The sequence below is a fragment of the Engraulis encrasicolus genome, unplaced genomic scaffold (genome assembly GCF_034702125.1).
Source record: "Engraulis encrasicolus isolate BLACKSEA-1 unplaced genomic scaffold, IST_EnEncr_1.0 scaffold_146_np1212, whole genome shotgun sequence".
Taxonomy (NCBI): Eukaryota; Metazoa; Chordata; class Actinopteri; order Clupeiformes; family Engraulidae; genus Engraulis; species Engraulis encrasicolus.
Genome location: NW_026944977.1, coordinates 12,513 through 34,207, shown reverse-complemented (window position 1 = coordinate 34,207; position 21,695 = coordinate 12,513). Strand labels below are relative to the sequence as shown.

At 44.9% G+C, this 21,695-nt stretch overlaps 1 protein-coding gene across 3 annotated transcripts; it reads right to left on the bottom strand.

Moving 5' to 3' along the window:
- Positions 1-607: 607 nt before the first annotated feature.
- Positions 608-21,677, bottom strand: LOC134442378 (succinate dehydrogenase assembly factor 3, mitochondrial-like). 3 transcript variants are annotated; one of them, XM_063192550.1, is made up of 4 exons: positions 21,606-21,677; positions 21,224-21,495; positions 2,279-2,419; positions 608-1,941 (listed from the first exon to the last, which is right to left on the bottom strand). In XM_063192550.1, the coding sequence occupies exons 2-4, from the start codon at positions 21,398-21,400 to the stop codon at positions 1,864-1,866; spliced, it is 396 nt and encodes a 131-aa protein (XP_063048620.1). In that variant the 5' UTR covers positions 21,401-21,495; positions 21,606-21,677; the 3' UTR covers positions 608-1,863. The 3 variants fall into 3 exon arrangements, with proteins under 3 accessions (XP_063048620.1, XP_063048621.1, XP_063048619.1); XM_063192551.1 differs by having other exon boundaries at positions 21,642-21,658; XM_063192549.1 differs by lacking the exon at positions 21,606-21,677 and having other exon boundaries at positions 21,224-21,570.
- Between the last annotated feature and the right edge of the window lie 18 nt (positions 21,678-21,695).

Genomic DNA, 21,695 nt, shown 5'->3' with positions numbered 1-21,695 from the left:
TGTGTGGGTGTGTGTGCGTGTGAAGCCGTATTTCTGTCTGTCGAGTGTGTGTGTGTGTGTGTGTGTGTGTGTTTTTCATCGTCTCCCACTCACATGTCAGCGGGGGGTCATGCTGGTATTGATTGGCTTGTGTTAGGAAGATCTGAAGCAGAGATGAGATGAGGACACACAGTGTGTGTGTGTGTGTATGTGTGTGTTTGCGTGTGTTTAGACTGGCTGCGATACACAAAATACAATAACTTATGGCCAAATGTCTGGCCACATTTGCAGTTTGTCTGAAGTCTACGAACAGAACTGCTTGAATTATTGCAAGAGGTCAACCGCTTCTCACCCCTACTGTCTTCCTTTCACTGTCATGTGCGCATGCACACGCACACACGCACACACGCACACACGCACACACACACACACACACACACACACACACACACACACACACACACACACACACACACACACACACACACACACACACACACACACACACACGCGCACACACACGTCACTTTACTTCATCCCAGTAATAGAGGAAACAATAGAAATTGAAAAATTGCAGTCAGGCAATCAGACACGACTACTCTTCTTACTTTCTTTCTTCAAAGCACTTTAATATAATTACACTTCTTGAATAGCCCATGGCAACTCACATTTACGCATTTACGTCTGACATAACAGTTTCATCTTAATCCGCACGTCAACCCTTAGACATGCAGACTCACACACACTCACATTCATGCAGGCACGTGCATGCACGAGCACACACACACACGCACACGCACACGCACACGCACACACACACACACACACACACACTTAATGATGGTTCTACCCCTTTATCAGACCCCGGCACCCAGTCCGTTACCCAATGTTCCAACCCATCGCCCAAAGCCCATCCGGCGATGATGCCATTTTGGTTCTGATCCATTACCCCCTCCCATGCCCGCGTGATGCCAGGATAGGTTCTTCTGACCAATTACCCCCCCCTGTCATCGTGATTTAACAACGGGTCATGATCCATTACCCACCCCTCCCGAGTCTTGACAGTTTCACTGGTTCCGATTCAAGCTCACCAAACCCACAGGGAATAAAGCTATGGTTATAGTCCATTAGCCGACCGGTACCAGATGATTTATCAATAGAGAGTAATGGTGGTGATTATTCTCTAGTCTGGGCCAACTCTGTATCCCCCCGCCTGGCCCATTGACTCTCATGGCATTCCAGATGAATAGCATCACACCCAGACAGACACATACTAAATCAGGAGCTGGATCCTCAAAAGCGATTCTAAACTGGGCTGGACTCGACTAGTCTCGTGGATGGTCTGGTCGGCTCTGATGGCACCAGGAATGGGTGGAACTGGATGTGTGGGTGGGTTCTGAGGGGCGTTGCTAGGTCCAGCCGTGCTGGATGTTAAACTGGTGGCTGGACTAGTCTGGTTAATGGGCTGGTGGCTCTGATGTCATGGGTGGATGGGTTCTGGTGGGGGTTACAAGGTCCTTGATGTCAACATCAGTGGCTCAAACTGGTGGTTGGACTGAATTGGACTATTCTGGTTGATGGTCTGGAGGTTCTGATGACCCCAGCATGGGTAGCTGGGTGGATGGGTTCTGGCGAGGGATTGGGCTTCGAGGTATGGTCATCATGGATGTCAAACTGGTTGCTCCAACTGATGGCTGGCCTGAACTGGCTGATGGTCTGGTGGACCAGAAGACACCTGAATGGGTCAGTCTGATCAAGCGGCTGGTTCTGGCGGAGGTTGCCAGGTCCGGCTGTTCTGGATGTCAAAGTGGTGACTAGGCTGAACTGGTGGTTCTGGTGGCTCCAGGATGGGTGGCTGGGTTAGGGTGGGTTGGTTCTGGATTTCTAGGTGCGGTCGTCCTGGATGTCAAACTGGCGACTGGGCTTAGTGGCCTCCAGCATCAACTCATACAGCTGCCCCACCTGATAGACAAACACAACATGACAATGAGTGTGTGTGTGCGTGTGTGTGCGTGTGTGTTCAGGGCAGTGGATATGATGGAAATGCACCTGCTCCACAGAACACCACAATACTGACAATGGTGTATGTATGTGTGTGTGGCCAGAATGTGGTGCTATATACAACGGTGTTACAAGAAATGTTTACCAATAAATCAGTCAGCCCAAATACAGAAGTAAAGTGTGTGTGTGTGTGTGTGTGTGTGTGTGTGTGTGTGTGTGTGTGTGTGTGTGTGTGTGTGTGTGTGTGTGTGTGTGTGTGTGTGTGTGTGTGTGTGTGTGTGTGTGTCCGTCTCATCACCTGTTCATCCTGGAAGCTTTTGAGCTGATCCTCCGAGAGCTCTGAGCCAAACTGCTTCCTCTTCCCCGGGCCAGAATCAGGACCCGAGCCCGAAGCAGCCACCGCGTCCAGAACCTGGGTCTGCATAGTGTCACGGTACTTCTACAGGAGAGGAAGAGGAGGAGGAGGAGAAGAGGAGAGGAGGAGAAGAGGAGAAGAGGAGAAGAGGAGGAGGAAGAGAGGAGATGAAGAGGACGAGAGGGGGAGAGGAGGAGGAGAGGAGAGGGACAGAAAAGGAGAGGAGACGAGGAGGAGAGGAAAGGAAAAGGATGAGGAGAGGGAGATGGGGGAGGGGAGAAGAGAGGGGAGAGGAGAGCAGATGAAGAGGGGAGGAGAGTGGGGAGGAAGACGAGGGAGATGGGGGAAGAGGAGATGAAGAGGAGAATGAGACATGGACAGGAGAGGAGAGCAGGAGAGGAGGATGAGAAGAATCAAAAAAGAAGCAGAGAGAAAGAAAATAATGTGAAGATGATCATCCGCCCATAGGTTTCCGCAAAAATGTGAGCATGTTGTCATCATTGAACCCAAACAGACGTCTCTATCGCCATGTTCCGGAATGGAATGCCAACTTTTCTGATCACATTGAGAATGCCACGTCTATTACTTTCTCCTGGATGGAATATAGAAATGGTTTGGTGTGTGAATGAGTTCTTTAGTACAGAGTGTTCTTCTTGACGTACAACACATTTATTAAATAACAATGAAGCACACACAGACACACACGCCCACACACACACACACACGTACACACTAAAAGAGAACATGTGCGTGTGCTCATTTAAAAGTCTTGAGATGCTTTTGACCTTTTTTGACCCTTCTGGGCTCCTGTATAGGGATGAGGGGTGTGCGGGAAGAGAGCTGGGCGGGGGTTGCCACGGGTTACCTGGCAGGGTTAATGGAAGTCCCTTTCTTTCCCCCTCAGACCCTCCATTAGGCAGTCACCGTCACGAGCATACACGCGCACACACGCGCACACACACACACACACACACACACACACACACACACACACACACACACACACACACACACACACACACACACACACACACACACACACACACACACACACACACACACACACACACACACACACACACACGTCTGCAAGTATGCACGTGCACACACACACATGTCATTTCTTCCCTCCCGCTCTCTGTGACACATGGACACACGTGTGTGTGTGTGTGGTACAGGTGAAGACATTAATTCACACTCAGGTGGACACAATGATACACACATTCACACCACCAGGTGAGCACATACCTGTAGTCTAATATGAGTGGGCAGGTGGATACTACAAAACAAGTACAAGCAGGCATGCGCAAAAATGCACGCTTACACACACGCACACACACACACCTAAGAAGATGCACACTAACACAGACACGAACACAGGTCACAGACACAAACACAGGCTAGACATATAACAATGCACTGTACAACAATGCCAAGGGGAGGATGTGATGGAACAGACAGACACACGCTCACACACACCCAGGCCCCCACACACGCACACACATTTGCTTTGAAGAGTGTGATGGAAGACACAGACAGGAGAGAGAGAGAGAGAGAGAGAGAGAGAGAGAGAGAGAGAGATGGAGAGAGAGAGATGGAGAGAGAGAGAGCCATGACCTCAGCACCACCTCATCAGACGGAAGCTTTCACAGAATGTTCTGGAACTCTGACAAAGGGCATTCTCTCCTTCCAATCCACTCGCTGTGGAGACTTTTAAATAGGATTCTTCTTGTCACACTTGCACATCTAGTAATGATAAAAAACTTCCATTTAGTCTCTTTTTGTCTGTGTGATTGTGGGTACGCGTACATGTGTGTGTATGCACAAAGCATGTGTGAAGTGTTTAGGGAACAATTCCTTCCCTGGACTGTCAAGCCTGGCTCCCTGCCTCCGTACCTGTCTGCCTCTGTACCGGTCTGCCTGTTCACTTTTCTGTCCATGACTCTACCTGTATGTATCCTGGTCTGTCTGTAAATTGGTCCAGCTTTCGTTATGTCAACCTGTCTGCTTCTCTGTCTGTACACATATAACCAGAGGCAAACAGACAGACAACAGGCAGACAGTTAGGCAGGGAGACACACAGAGGCAGATGGACTGTTGCGAAGGGGAGTAGAGTTGCACAGCCGGGACTCGAACCAGGACCTTCTGGGGTAGTAAACTGGGGCTCTGACTGCTACACCAAAGAGCCAGGCTCATTAGCGTGACAGTCAGAACACACCCACAACCCTAGTGAAGGTCACTCCATCACACGGAAAAAATGACAGACAGAGAGGAGAGTGAGGCAGTGCAGGCTGGCATCATGCATCAGGCGCATGTATCTCACGCCAGTGCATTCCTCATTAACCCATTGATGCCTGATGTTGCGTTGTGCAACATTGGCCCTGGCGCCTGGAGCTGCATTACGCAACATTCAGGCACATGAGATTTGAGACAATTTTATTAAAAATCTCTGTTTGTTTGAGACGAATGAACACATTATAATGAAAGATGAGGGTCTTAGTGTTTAAATGCAACTTAGTGCATATTTTTATGTGCTTCAGAAGCTAAGATATTTAGGTTTTTACAGGCTGAGGGCAGCTTTTCTTAAAAAGGGCTCAGGCATTCAGCACCCTTTTTAGCAGGTGCCTTAGGCGTCAATGGGTTAAGGTGCGTCGTGTCACAGGGGGTTGTGGATCATGAGTCGACATGCAAAGTCACGATGCACAAACGCGGCAGAGGGCCCAAAACGGCATCTTACATAGTTTTATGATGCCATGTTTGTCAGAGACAGACATACAGTCAGACAGGAATTAGGACAGACAGAAAGACAGGCAGGCAAACGGACAGAAAGACAGACGTATAGGCATACAGATCGACGGACAGACAGACAGACTGACAGGCAGGCAGAAAGACAGACTGACAGGCAGACTACCATTGGGACATGCCCACGCATCATTTCATTCATCCTGACCAGAGCCATCTAGGACGCAAGACGTACACACACACACACACACACACACACACACACACACACACACACACACACACACACACACACACACACACACACCACACACACACACACACACACACACACACACACACACACACACACACACACACACACACACACATCGCTCCTTGTCCACAAGACTCTTTTCATTCATAAAGTGAAGCAAAGACATAAAGATGCTCTTACACACTGACACACCCACCCACACCCACATTCTTGTCTGCCAGGGGTTGGGCCATTGATCAAGCCAAGCTGATGTTGGCCGCCATTCAGTTCCCTAAAGAAGGGGGAAGACAGGAGGGAGGTAGGGAGGAAGGGGAGGAGAGGAGGAGGGAGGAGGAGGTTGTTTGCTAGAGTGCTCTTCTCTTTTAGCATAATGGAATTATTCTGGGTCGCCGCCAGCCAGGGGAGTGGTGGGGTGTGTGTGTGTGTGTTCGGTAGGGTGGCGGTGGGGTTGGGGGGTTACACTCCACCAAGCCCCCCCCAACGCACCCGCACACACACACACACACACACACACACACACACACACACACACACACAGGAGGAAGGGCCTCATCATCCTTCCCAAGGGACACAAGAGTGTGTGTGTGTGTGTGTGTGTGTGTGTGTGTGTGTGTGTGTGTGTGTGTGTGTTGGCCGGGGGTGGGGGTGGGTTCCCAATGTTTGATCAGAATGTGAATGATTCCAATTTGCGTCATCCCCTAGTTGAGCCACAGGCCACTTCCTGGCTGCTCCTATAACAACGCCGCTTTCCTATTGGCTGATATCCCGCCCTTCATAAATTTGGCCACGCCTTGATGACAGCTCCAAGTTGAGCTCCTTGAATGTGTGTGTGTGTGTGTGTGTGTGTGTGTGTGTGTGTGTGTGTGTGTGTGTGTGTGTGTGTGTGTGTGTGTGTGTGTGTGTGTGTGTGTGTGTGTGTGTGTGTGTGTGTCTGTGTGTGTGTGTGTGTGTGTGTGTCTGTGTGTAGTGTAGTGTGATAATGCATTTAACTACAACCATTCCCATCTCTGGCATTGCAAGACTTTCAAGCCTCCTTCTTGAGTTTTCATGGTGCCTGCAGACATGCCCGCCTGAACATATACACTGCACTAGACTACACTACATTACATTAAATGGCATTACACTTAGCTGACACTTTAATACAAAGACTTACATTTATTACAGAGTATTGTTTTAGTCCCTGCCCTGGAGCATTGTGGGGTTAGATGCCTTTCTCAAGGGCACTTCAGCCATGGGGGGAGGAAGGGATTGGCAGAGCCGGCTGGAGAACCAAGTCATTGGACGTAGGGCTGCACAATTAATCGAAAAATAATCAAAATCGTGATAAAATAGTGAAATCGAACTCATGATTTTAATCGTGATTTAATTGTGGCAAAAGTGACTTACTTTTGAGAGCGTCCTTGAAGCCAGAACATACTGACAGGCTGGTGTTTCTTGCCAGAAATCTGTCCACTTTCATGCTATTGCCTTTACATAATTATTAGGGGCCAAGCAGCGAAGCTGGCGAAGGCCCCTAATGTAGGCGAAGGCCCCTAATGTATTAGCTGGTATTCTTATTATGTCACCTTTCCTCTCCTTAGCAAGTCTATGGCAGCCCATAGAACCGTACGTAGGAAAATGCTGTAAATCGGCACACACATTCGGGCCCGGCTCAGCATTACCCACAGCAATTCATAGGACCCCAGACCCAACGCTCTAGCGCCACCAGCAGGTCAAAGTTGCAGGTACATTTCTGCTTGTAACTTTTGAACCGCTGGGCCAATTGTCATAAACTTGGTATCCCTGGAATCCTTGGGCCAAGACGAATCCAACGCACTCTATGACGTCATTTTCCGCCTGGATAGTTTTCCAGCCATTTTGAATTTTGTAAAATTCAATAAAAATGCTATTTTTCCCGCAATGTTTGACCAATTCGCCCGAAACTTGGTATATAGTATCTCTGGACCGAGCTACACATAGGGTCTCAAGGAATATTAGATATCTTCTATCGTTTTGCCGTGACAGCCAATCAAAATTGTCGTAAAAATGGTGAAACAGGAAATGAGGTCATATCTCAGCAACCGTTTGTTGAATGAGGTTGGGATTTTGTACACACATAGTAGTCCATCCCATGACCTACCACAAAAAAAATCAGAACCCCAGCTCAAACTCTGTAGCGCCACCAGCAGGTCAAAATTTTAGCTACATTTTTGCCTGTAGCTTTTAAACCATATGCACGATGTAAAATATATTATTATCACTAGAATCCTTGGGCCAAGCCGAATTCAACGCACTATATGAAGTTATGTCAACGCAGAAGGGAAATTCCGCCATTTTGAATTTTGTAAAATTCACTGTAAGTCTATGATAGCCCATAGAACCATACATAGACAAATGCTGTAAATTGGCACACATATTTGAGGCAGCATCAACATTACCCACAGCGACTTATAGGTCCCCAGCCCCAATACTGTAGCGCCACCAGCAGGTGAAAGTCGCAGGTACATTTCTGCTTGTAACTTTTGAACCGCTAGGCAAATTTTCATAAACCTGATATCCCTGGAATCCTTGGGCCAAGACGAATCCAACGCACCATATGACGTCATTTTCTACCTGGATAGTTTTCCCGCCATTTTGAATTTTGTAAAAGTCAATACAAATACTATTTTTCCCGCAATTTTTGACCATTTCGCCCAAATTTCGGTATATTGTATCTCTGTACTGAGATTTATATGGGGTCTCAAGGAATATTAGATATCTTTTATCGTTTAGTCGTGACAGCCAATCAAAATTGTTGTAAAAGTGGCAAAACAGGAAGTGAGGTCATATCTCAGCAACCCTTTGTTGGTTTCGGCTAGGATTTTTTACACATATAGATGTCCATCCTATGACCTACTGAAAAAAAATTCAGACCCCCAGCTCAAACTCTGTAGCGCCACCAACAGGTCAAAATTTTAGCTACATTTTTGCCTGTAGCTTTTAAATCATGTGCACAATGTAAAATATATTATTATCACTAGAATCCTTGGGCCAAGCTGAATCCGACGCACTATATAACGTTACGTAAACGCAGAAGGGAAATTCCGCCATTTTGAATTTTGTAAAATTCAATAAAATGCTACTTGTCACACAATTTTTGTCAGAATGACCAGCAAAAAGGTACACATCATCTTCAGACTGATAGGCATTAGGGTATCCAGCTATTTTTTGATACCTCTTATCGTTTGGAGGTGACAGCCAATCAAAATTGTCGTAAAAGTGGCAAAACAGGAAGTGAGGTCATATCTCAGCAACCGTTTGTCAATTTCAGTTAGGATATTTTGCACACATTCTAGTCCATCCCATGACCTCCCACAGACCCCAAGCTCAAACTCTCTAGTGCCACCAACAGGTAACAGGAAGTGAGCTCATATCTCGGCAGCTCTTCAACGGATTCAAACTAAACTTGGTTTACGTGATCACACTCCCCTCCAAGGAATGCACACCAACATTGGCGAGATTTGGACTAAAGGGGGCACTTCAGTTCCTTCTGTTGCCATGGCGACTCTGGCAAGTTTACTGCTTGGCCCCGTATTGCTGCTTGCAGCTATATTTACAATTCATTTTATTATATGTAATTCATTCTTGGTTCTACTTCATCTTCTTATAATTTTCAAAAAAATCTGCAAAAATCAATAATCGTGATTAATAATCGTGATTATGATTTTGACCAAAATAATCGTGATTATGATTTTTTCCATAATCGTGCAGCCCTAATTGGATGGGCATTTGGTGGAGTATGGGGGGGCACCTTGGCGGGGGGTGTGGGGGTCCTCCCCCAGAAAATTGTGTATTTCTTAGATGCAACTTCCTGCATTTTAACCAAATTGTGGGCACAGGAACAGTACTTTTGTTTCTAAATACGGGACAATCCCATTATTTCAAGGGATCACTGTTCACCTATTATTTCACATTTAGGTCTACTGACAATGTCTAATTAGTGTAGCCGGGTCATTTCACGTGAAATCAGACACTTTGGGACCCGACCGACCCGGATTTCAATCATACTTGGTGTGCCTTTTTAGTAGCAAGGTAGCACCCCAGAACTGCATTGGTTTGAATCTGACACTAATATTAAGGGAGAAACAGACTAGGAAAGGTTCACATGTGAGGGTAGGACACTATACATTCAGCCTTGAATATATCAGTCAGTGTTAGTCACAAAAAGATGCCTGTGGTGTTATTTGAAAGCTCTTTTCTGGCTCTACATATTACACAATCAGGTTGGAATACAACAACTCTCAGAATATGAATTATGATAAATTGAAAAATTAAAAATTGAATATCTAAAAAAACTATATTTTAAAATGGCCAGTTCCTTGTCCAAACGTAGCCGGCAATGTCATTAGCAACACCTCAAATGCTGGTGTTCGGTTCTTTATTCATTTCAGAGAGAATTTGACTCACAAATATGGCATCATACAGACCACTTACTAATAATATGGTAATACCATAGTAGCATCACATGACAAAACAAAAACAAAACAAAAATGGTCAGTTTCCATGGTCCCAGGTTTCAGAAACTAAGGCAGATGTCCATTTATACACACCAAATGATGATATGTGAATGTTTGAACATTCCTTCTCTGTGTACCTGTGCCATCTTCCCTTTACCGTACTTTAAAAAGAGATAATCAATGGCTACACTCTCATTTTGTACTCTACCAGTGCATTTGAAGCAGCAGCTGTGTCTTTTGTAGATAATGTATAAGTACGTCCCGTTGCAGTTAGGTTCCACTACCAGAAGCACATCCTGATGATCCATGACAAGTCTATCTGGTCTGAAGGGAAAAGTGAAGGATGGAGATGGTCCATGAGGATGCAGGAAGTTCAGTTTCACCTCTCCAGTGCTTGGCATACATTCCTCGACACATGCTAGCCACCAGTTGCCATCATATACAGCTACAACATACCCTTTGATGCTTGAAAATGTAACACATTCCTTTACTGAGCTCACTCTTTCAACTCTGCCTTCTCTGAATGCTAAAAATGGCCTAACTTCCACTGTGTCCATTGACAATGGGCAGAAGCTGTATAGTTCTTGAGTACCTGGAATAGTTCTTGCAGATTCCAACCTTTTCAACAGGTTCTCAGCTTCATGATGGTACATCTCTGTTGTGGCAAACTGGCAATGGATGTTCTTGAGAGAGATGCACCATCATGAAGCTGAGAACCTGTTGAAGAGGTTTGAATCTGCAAGAACTATTCCAGGTACTCAAAAACTACACAGCTTCTGCCCATTGTCAATGGACATTAGACCATTTTCCGCATTCAGAGAAGGAGTTGAAAGAGTGAGCTCAGTAAAGGAATGTGTTACATTTTCAAGCATCAAAGGGTATGTTGTAGCTGTATATGATGGCAACTGGTGGCTAGCATGTGTTGAGGAATGTATGCTGAGCACTGGAGAGGTGAAACTGAACTTCCTGCATCCTCATGGACCATCTCCATCCTTCACTTTTCCCTTCAGAGCAGAGAGACTTGTCATGGATCATCAGGATGTGCTTCTGGTAGTGGAACCTAACTGCAACGGGACATACTTATACATTATCTACAAAAGACACAGCTGCTGCTTCAAATGCACTGGTAGAGTACAAAATGAGAGTGTAGCCATTGATTATCTCTTTAAAGTACGGTAAAGGGAAGATGACACGGGTACACAGAGAAGGAATGTTCAAACATTCACATATCATCATTTGGTGTGTATAAATGGACATCTGCCTTAGTTTCTGAAACCTGGGACCATGGAAACTGACCATTTTTGTTTTGTTTTTGTTTTGTCATGTGATGCTACTATGGTATTACCATATTATTAGTAAGTGGTCTGTATGATGCCATATTTGTGAGTCAAATTCTCTCTGAAATGAATGAAGAACCGAACACCAGCATTTGAGGTGTTGCTAATGACATTGCCGGCTACGTTTGGACAAGGAACTGGCCATTTTAAAATATAGTTTTTTTAGATATTCAATTTTTAATTTTTCAATTTATCATAATTCATATTCTGAGAGTTGTTGTATTCCAAGCTGATTGTGTAATATGTAGAGCCAGAAAAGAGCTTTCAAACAATACCACAGGCATCTTTTTGTGACTAACACTGACTAATATATTCAAGGCTGAATGTATAGTGTCCTACCCTAAAATGTGAACCTTTCCTAGTCTGTTTCTCCCTTAATATTAGTGTCAGATTCAAACCAATGCAGTTCTGGGGTGCTACCTTGCTACTAAAAAGGCACACCAAGTATGATTGAAATCCGGATCGGTCGGGTCCCAAAGCGTCTGATTTCACGTGAAATGACCCAGCCTATTCATTTATTTCTTTATTAGGGCTATGGTGGTTAAGCACTGGTGGCATTTTATCTTGTACTTTATATTTACTGTATTCAGAAAAAAATACTAATTTGTTGCATATTAATGACCATATCAGCATGTTTAGGTGAATAGGCCCAGGGAGGGCACAGCAGCTTGGCTGGGGTAGCAATGCCCCCTAATGCCCCCCTGTGGTGCCGGCCAGGGATTGGTAAGGGTAGGGACTGAACCCTCAACCCTGTGATCTGCAGTCCAACTCCCTAACTATTACAACACGCCAGCTCAACACTTCATTAAAATGTGCTGTCCTCCCCTCCCGGTTTGAGCGTTTCATACAAAACTGTCGACAGTCGATACATATGTGGACATGTCCTCTGGATATGACAAGTATTTATTTTGTGTGAATGAGTTAATGTGAGGCATACAATGTACAGCGCCGCCAGTTAGTATTGGCACCCTTTAATTTTATTTACAAAGTGTGCAATATATCCAGAAATACATGGAAATATACACAACTTTTAACATCAGGATCTTTTAATTGAACATTATAAGATATTTAGAATCGCCAAGTATTTATTTCCAAATGCATTTTGTAATTTCAAGCAAAAACCAGAAAAAGGGCATGTCCAGGAATATTGGTACCCCTCCTTCAAGGGTTATTAGACAGCAATGGCAGCCTCCGAAGGTTTTGGTTTTCATCAATGACTGTGTTCTTTCATTTTACAACCAATCCACTGTGCATTTGGATGTGTTCTTTGGGGTTTTGTCTTGCTGGAGTGCACACGATGTTCAACTCAAACCAAGTGTTCTTGCCATGGTTACACATTTTCCTGTAAATGATGATACCTGTCATGTCATGATGCCTGTCATGATACCTGTGATACGGTCAAAGCCTCCAATACCTGGTGCAACAATGGGGTGACATAATATTATGGATCGGACACCATGCTTGATTTTTGGTAGGGTGTCCTTTTCCTTAAAGACTTTCTTGCAGAGTATGCAAACATGCTGTTTGTGTAAGTTCACTGAAAAACTGTGCTATTGCTTCATCTGACCTTAAAACATTATTAAAAGGGCTGTGCTATGCCTGTATTTTCTCATACAGCCGTCAGGTGTTCCCTGTTATGACTTTTATTAAGCAATGTGGTCTGCCTTGGTCTCCAACCAAAAGGCACTACTTTGTGTAGTGTTTAACACGGGGTGCTCATTGAAAAAAACTACCCAAAACAGTTCACAGTTGACAGTCAGGGCTGTAGATGTTAGCCCCTGTGTTTTTTCATTATTTGCACCGACTTCCAAATACTTTTATCATAATTTCTTCCCCTACCCCCCACATCCAAGGATGTTCTCTACAGCTCCATGTTTGGCAGATTTCTGAATAACTCAACACAGTGTTGAAAATGTTATACCAAGGTCTTTTCAGATGACCTTTTATTATTTGGAGGTCTTGTTTTTGCAAATGATAGTATTCGTGGTGTCCTCAGGCAGGTCCTCTGTCTTCACATTGGTGAAAGACACACAAGCTGTAACACGTGGTTATTTAAACACAAATATCATAATTCCTTGCCTAATTCATGTTCTATGGTCAAAAGCAAGTAGTCAAAGGTGATTCCCATTTGCGATTTACCATAATTGAGTCAAATTAGGTTTCCACAATGGTATCCAGTAAAGGGTGCCAATACCAGTGATCCAGGGAGCTTTGCCGTCTTCAATTTTTTCCCTCTCATAGTTTAGTATTTAATGCTGTTGATTATTTTTACATTAGTATCAACCACAAGCTATCTATAGAAAAATCATGGTTGACCTTATTATTTGTTGTCTGGAGATATGTCCCATAATGTACTTAAACTTCAAGGGTGCCAATAGTAACTGGCGGCACTGTAAAGCACAGAGTGCTCGAAGGAGTGGAAAGACGCTATAGAAATGCAGTCCATTTGCCATTTACCAATGATTAGAGGAATGAGTTGAGTAAGTTTTGTTATGCGGGGACACTCTCTCGGAAGAGATGACTCTTCACAAGCTTCTTGACGGTTGAGAGGGATGCTCTTGTAGGTATTAGTAGCTTATTCCACCATTGAGGGACAATGATAGAAAACCATTTGGACTGAGATCGCCTTGTGTAAGTAGAGGGCAAGGCTAAATGGTTGGTACTGGAGGAACAGAACACCATACTAGAAGTTATAAACTTCTGTCAATTGTATGTTATTGATAAGAAAAATGTTCATGTAATAGTGCAGAACTGTACATGTAAAGGGCCAATGGAAATATGGATGCTCGTAATTTGAAAAAAAAAAGTGTTGTATTAAAAGCTTTGTGCATGAAAACTACCTATAAATAAAATAATGACAAAAAAAAGCTATAACTGACAATTTCATTTCTGACAGCGGAAGACCTTGAGGACAGGAGAGTCACCGTCTGCCTGTGACTCCTTTAAACATCGGCAGACTCGTGAAAGTAAGGAATTACCTTGAAAATCCTGTCTAGTGCCCCTGCCTAGGGTCTAAGGGGTGAAGCAGCTGGCAAATGAGTTGCACAAAAATACAAACATGCACATCCTCCTGGCCTCCACTCCTTTCAGTTCAAAACCTCAAGGACATAGGACTCAAGGATTTTACACCTTATGTGGTTTTTCAAGAATCTTTCCCTCTCTCTTTCTCTCTCTATCATACACACACACACAAACACACACACACACACACACGCGTGTGTGTGTGTGTGTATGAGAGAGCGAGAGAGAGAGAGAGAGAGAGAGAGAGAGAGAGAGAGAGAGAGAGAGAGAGAGAGAGTAAAGGGTTGTTATGTGTATCAATGTGTGTGTGTGTGTGTGTGTGTGTGTGTGTGTGTGTGTGTGTGTGTGTGTGTGTGTGTGTGTGTGTGTGTATGTGTGTGTGTGTGTATCTGTGTGTGTTTGTTGTGTGCGTGTGTGTGTGTGTGGATGCTGGGTGCTGGGGTGCGTGGGGAGTATGAGTCTGAGTCTGTGCACTAAAATGGATTAGAGTGTCCGTCCGTCCAGAGTTCTAATCACATTTTCCCGTCTTACTGCTCCCCTGCTGTTTCGGGTCCCAACCGTTATGAATACACACGCACACACACACACACACACACACACACACACACACACACACACACACACACACACACACACACACACACACACACACACACACACACACACACACACACACACACACACACACACACACACACGCTGTCCCTGACTGACTCATTCCCTCACCTGCAATGCCCCGCCCAACTCTGCCCAGCTCCCTGCCCCTACCCAACACACACACAGTGCCGCAGCCTTTATACATGGGTTGCACGTAGTGTTGCACCGATACCATTTTTTGGCCCCGATACCGATACCCGATACCTGTCTGTGCAGTATCGGCCGATTCCGATACCATACAGATACCGATACCAGCCTATTTGAAATGTATATATATGAAGGGCTGTATTGCATAAACTTGGATGTAAAATGATTGCATAGCTTTGTCAGGCTGCTGCCTACCTTTGTGAAACAGGAAAAAGACTAACACAAAGTGAATCCTTTTTATGCTTTTTAAATACCTCTAAGATATAACTAATTTCAAGGCTGTTTAAGTGTCATACAAGCACCTGTAAATGGTATCGGTGCCCTATTTGTTGGTACTCGCCGATACCGATACCACCATTTTAGTGCCGATCCACCGATCCACCGATACTGGTATCGGTATCGGTGCAACACTTGCACGTTTGTAAACACCCCCAGCTGCGCACCCCTGGCTGCGCACTCTTCAACCTCTGATTGTTGGAAACTGCTGTCACACAAAAAAAAGCGCTCACATGGTTGACTGCTTAGCCTCTTGCCCCTCGTCACAAAACGAATGTTTGTAAACGTTGTGAAACCTATCTATAGGAGAGTTATGACAACCGGAGGAACCAGAACTAGATTTGTCACTTGTTTCAGTGTCTCCAAACTCCAAACAATGTACGGAAGCAACTTTCCTTTCGCTAGACTAACAGAGAACAACTATATTACAAGCCAAAATGAAGGAGAAATAAATGACATTTCTGGGTTATTACCATCAAATATACTAGCAACTGACTAATCTATGATTAATTTGTCAATATTCTCAGACATAGCGTAAATCTGTGATAATAGACCTATTGTAGGATATTGGCTATACATGGGTTCTCAGTGTTTATCAACACAATGTTATGAGGAGGGGCAAGACACTGGCAGCCAACCACGTGAGCTAATTTTTTGACTGACAGCGGTTTCCAACAATCAGAGGTTGAGTTGTGTGCAGCTAGGTTCGCGCAGTCAGGTTATAAACAACATTTAGAACCCATGTATAGATGGGTTTTTTTTTGTTTATCAACACAGTGGTGTGAGGAGGCACTGGCAGCCAACAACGTGAGCTAATTTTTTGACCGATAGCGGTTTCCAACAATCAGAGGTTGAGTTGTGCGCACAGCGCAGCTAGTTTCGCGCTGTCAGGAGAAAACAAAAATTTCGAACCCATGTACGTATACTACACCCTGCTGTGGAAGCCACTTCCTGGCACTAACAGAGGACCATGAGCAGTCCTGAGCCACCGTTTTTTATACACAAACTCTCCTATAGGGTCATTCCATGTCTATTCTCTTTGGCAAAGTGGTCAGAGTGTTTGTTAGGTACTATACAGTATGTACGTACCCCTATGGCCTGGGTTTGAAGGCAGGTGATGGTTATGTTTGGTTTTGCAAGTAGAGCATAGTATGTCATATGTGGTGCATCTGTGGAGGGCATGTCACGGTCATGCCTTTATATTGACAAGCCCACAACTCTTCCTCTTGGCTGCTCAAACATAACAGGCACAGTCAGTCTGTGTGCACGCTGCGTGTGCGTTGCCTCAGCCGATGCCAACACAAAGGGACTGTCTAATCTGCATTGGTGCTTCCCCTGTGTGTGTGTGTGTGTGTGTGTGTGTGTGTGTGTGTGTGTGTGTGTGTGTGTGTGTGTGTGTGTGTGTGTGTGTGTGTGTGTGTGTGTGTGTGTGTGTGTGTGTGTGTTTTACCTAAGCTGATGCCAATACAAAGGGACTGTCTAATCTGCAGTGGTGCTTCCCCTCAGCGTCATTGCCGCGGTGATTCCATGGAGAAGGTTCCGGAATGCTCTGTCTAATGGGTGATGGGCTCGTCTACTTAATTAGAGTAATCAGGAACAGGTGGGTGATACCCGTCCCCTATCCTTCCCAACCACCACTGTCACTCTATAAACACACACACACACACACACACACACACACACACACACACACACACACACACACACACACACACACACACACACACACACACACACACACACACACAAAATGGTATGGTACACACACACACCTTCTCGAGTACGCACGCACGCACGCACGCACGCACGCACGCACGTACACACACACACACTCCCTGATGACTCACAGACAAACAGCCATTCCCCATGCCCCACAGGCTTTGATGGAGCTTGTGTGAGCGGGGGGAAACACTGTTTACATAAATTACGGAGGTATTTAGGGGAGCGCTGCCAGTCACTGTAGCCATTTTAGATGTGTGAGGCCAGCCAGTCAATACACAGTGGGCGGCCTCGGGATGGGTTACATCTGTGGTTTCCCAAGCTGGGGGGTGTTGCGGAGAGAAGGCACGGTTTGATGCTTTCATATGGTATTCTTAGGACAAACCAGAGCGTCCCAGCAGAAAAGGTTTGGGAATCACAGAGTTGTGTCGTGTCTCCCCATTTTCACAGCACCTTCCAGACCATTATGTTCAAAACTGGGATGCGTTTCTCGAAAGCGTGGTAGTTAGCCAGTTAGCAACTTGGGTAGTTGTCAATGGGCAATAACATTGCAAACCGCAAAGTAGTTAACATACTTAGCAACTATGGTTTCGAGAAATACACCCCTGAACAGGCATCACTGGGCTTTCTCCATTGGCTTACATGTACATGCGCTCGGCATGAAGGGAGTGCCTAGCTTTGGACGCAGTGGACCGAGGCCACAGGCAGCTGGGTTCTATTCTTTTTTTTAAATAGTTCATTACTTTATTCATGAGAGCACAGTGACAGATTTTTTAACAGGAAATGCGTGGGAGAGAGATGGGGAAGGTTTGACAAAGGACCACGGTGGGAATCGAACCCGGGTCGCCGGCACAGCAGCCCAGTGCCCACCTGCTAGAGCCACGGCAGGCCGGGTTCGATTCTGACTCAAAGTCATTACCCGATCCTTCTCCATCTCCCTCCCTGCCCTCTCTGGTTAATAAAGGTGTAATAACCCAAAAAAATGCATGTCTGAGAGTGTCTGTATATCTTTATGTTTTTATGTTATATCGTCTGTAAAGCGTCGTTGAGTGTCTAGAAAACGCTATACAAATCCGATGTATTATTATTATTAAAAAATAAAAAATATAATAGAGAGTGCCTGACCGGGGGCGCCGTGCCTCAGTGGGGATGAGACCACAAATCCATGGACGATTCCGATCCGATGTGATTTTCCAGATCCCTCCCTATAACCAATAACCTGTCTCCCTCTCCCACGGCTCTCTCCTGTCACTCTCTCACGCTGTCCTTTCCAATAAAGAAACGCAGCGCCATCCTGCCTCGGCACTTTTCGACTCATTGACCAGGCGTCAATACTTGACGGCAAGACTACACCCCTTGCATCTAAAACTGACACTGTGCTCAAAACGCCAACGCGGCAACATGACATGTGACTGGTATGCCCTCAGCGTCAAATGTTACTGCCATAAATGACGCCAGATGTATGGGACAAGGCACAAGGCATAAGAAAGCCCAAATGATTCTTTAAAGAGTGCCTGGCCAAATTGGCAGAGGTCTGGCCCAATCGAACAAATGTACTCAAAGTTGAGTTAGTAGCTTAACCTTCAAAATACTTCCTACCTGCCTTCAAAACTTTAAGGTTTACATAACAGGATTAATGTTGAAGTTTAAAGTTGACTTATAATGGGAATTTTTAATAACCATCTGAATCATAGAAACTTTTTCAAAAAAGTCCACGTTCATCAATTATTCAAGTCTAACACTGCAACTAGCCTTCACTTAATCAAAGTATTCCCATTGTCTCTTGTGCAGTTCTGAGTGCAAATATTGGTTTTAAAAGAAGACTCTTTTTGAAATCTTCTTGCATTGCCTCCGGCTTCTAAGCTCTTATGGACTTCAAGTGATTTGTTCTTTTAGAACAAATATTTGCTTCCGCACAGACTGTCAGTAAAATGCTGAACTGCATGCAGTATTCTCAGTACAAACACAAGTACAATAAAATGTATTAATAAGTATAAATCTATAAATGTGTGTGTGTGTGTGTGTGTGTGTGTGTGTGTGTGTGTGTGTGTGTGTGTGTGTGTGTGTGTGTGTGTGTGTGTGTGTGTCTGTGTGTGCGTGCGTGCGTGCGTGCGTGCGTGGAAACTATGAACATCTTGCAGAAAGTCCAACTTCAAGAGGTCCAGTTGTATGGAACTAAACTCTTTGGTTAATGGTTCTCCAACAATTTCAGATTACTAACTAAACAAACCCTAGGGGCAGATTTTCCCCTGGAAAGTTGATCTAGCACTGCACTGTAGGAAATAATCCAAAAGGATGCCAAATCTATCTTTCAATCACAATCTTAGTCTGGGCTCCCAGGCAAACTTCATAACCTATTTGTCTTTTCTTTCATACTCTCTTCCTCCCCACGTTCTCCACACTCCACCACTTGTTTTGACAGTGGCTGTCTTTGTCATTGTCATCTTGTCATTTTGCTTGCCATTTTATCCTCCCTCTCCCTCTCTACCATCATGACCTGTAATGTGTGGCGACTCCCAAAATGACACAAAAAATATATGATGCATAGTGTCTTTAAGATGCCAAAAGTCCACGGTCTCCTTAGAACGTCCATCTTCCATCTTCCATCTCCAAAATTCTCTGCACACACACTTATTTTGACAGCAGGCTGTCTTGACACTCTCTCTCTCTCTCTCTCTCTCTCTCTCTCTCTCTCCTCTCTCTCTCTCTCTCTCTCTCTCTCTCAATCTCTCTCTCTCTCTCTCTCTCTCGCTCTCTCTCTCTCTCTCTCTCTCACACACACACACACACACACACCATGGCTGTCTTCATTTTCAATGTGTGATCTGTTGCCGAGGTTACTAACACTACTCCACTCTGAGCACTGCTCTCGTGGTGGCGAACGTGCGTGCAAAATCGCACCGTGGGCCCCTTGAGCGTGTGCAGATGGAGCTGCTCGTAGGGGCCTCCACTCAGGTTCTCATTGCTCCATTAGTCATGCCTCGCCTTGGGTTGGTTTGGGAAGACTTGAGCAGTGTTTTTTCTATTTTTTGTGTTTTTCCTTCATGTCCTATACTCTACTACGTGTATGTTGATTGTTTTGTCTGAGCAATCTGACTGCACATTAACTGGTCCTGCAATTATATAGGGGTAGAGACTGAGAGAGACAGAGAGAGAGAGAGAGAAACAGGAAAAGTGGCAGGTATACTCTATAGAAAAAGGAACAAATATCCGCACACCCCACAGCTCCCTTGTCGTGATGTAGTGAGTGAAAAATGGGCATGTTTTGACCTGTAAAGGTCTTCGTCAGGTGCCTGAGCAAGCGATGAGTGGGCAGGTCTACATATAGATACAGGGGCAGAGCCCTTATACATCAATCAAATATCAACATTCACCATAGGCTACCTACAGAGTGTCTACTGGTTGATACTAAATAGACAGATCAGAAACCCCAGTGTGCTCAATGCCATCACATCCAAAAAGAATTACAAACATTTAAGAAAAACACAAAAGTTTCCCACAAACACTAGTGCACATAAAATTATACTCTCTCTCTCACACGCACACACACACACACACAGAAATCAGCAACGCAGATCTTCACACACTTCTCCAAAAATCCCTCTCTGTCTCAGACACTTCATGTGCAAGTGTCAAGATGTGCAGTGAGGAGCCAACTGAGTGAGTTTGGTATGAGACTTTGGGGCCTATGGCTCTGGTGTGTTAATGGACTGAGCACCACCGTGTGGACATTAGAGGTCATAGCAAGAAAGAAGAAAGAATAGGATGGCTACTACACAGCTGACTGATAGGATAGTGCATTTTCTTGATTCTATTACTATATTGAGTTACTGTTATTTATAGGGCATTGGTTACAGCCCCTGCAACATTGTGGGGATAATTGTTCAAAAGGCAATCCAGTCATGGAGTGAGGTATGACTGTGGAGGGTGGGTGGGATTCGAACTTGCAACCATCTCTAAAGCTCATCTCCTTAACCATTAGACCTAGGCATCCACAAGACACATATTTGTTCTGTGTTTATATTGTATACTCATTATGAGCGGTGGGTAGGCCTAAAGTCGACTCCATTTTTGTTTGCATCAGATGTGTTATAGGTTAGGCAATTCAGTGACACTAGTCAGTCACGTCAGAAGCAACCCTGGCTGATCCATTCCGGCCACTGTTTCAGTCAGTGGCATACGAATAAGGAGTCAATTTTACTGCTCAGATAACATTCAAATCATCAAGTAGGCTATACAGAATAAAAAAGACCCTTACTTCCCACTCGACCATGAAGACTTTCACCTCCTCGGGGGAGGCGCCCTTGTTTCTTCTGAATTCATCTTTCACGTACTGGTCACCCAACGCCTTCAGTTCCAGCGGCATGAAGCGGTGCAACACGAGGATGCGCTTGTAGAGCGAGCGAACTCTTGAGAGGTGGGTTACACTCGCCATTTAGGTGACAGGGAAGGTGACAAGACGCACCGTGCCTTGTGCAATAGCCTCTGACAGTTCTACACACGAGGACCTGTCCAGTCAAAGTTGCACCACTTGCAGACAAAAGACAAAAGCGCGTGAGCGGTGTCAGTCTCCCCCGCCAAATCTAAAGTTTCATAACTGGCTGTAGCTTCCAAAGACGTTAAAATGTAAATGAAATTACCTTAGTGACATTGAAACTTGCAAAACCTCTCATTACCTAACTAACGTGTCCTTGTTTACAGCGGAACTAGATGTTTACTCTGTGTTCCCT

Excerpts from the sequence above, each read along its gene's own strand:
- LOC134442378 (XM_063192550.1), bottom strand. The coding sequence starts at position 21,400 with ATGGCGAGTGTAACCCACCTCTCAAGAGTTCGCTCGCTCTACAAGCGC. Across the intron at positions 2,420-21,223 it reads TCTTCATGGTCGAGTGGGAA|AAGTACCGTGACACTATGCA; the intron begins GTAAGGGTCTTT and ends CCTCTCCTGTAG. Across the intron at positions 1,942-2,278 it reads AAAGCTTCCAGGATGAACAG|GTGGGGCAGCTGTATGAGTT; the intron begins GTGATGAGACGG and ends TTTGTCTATCAG.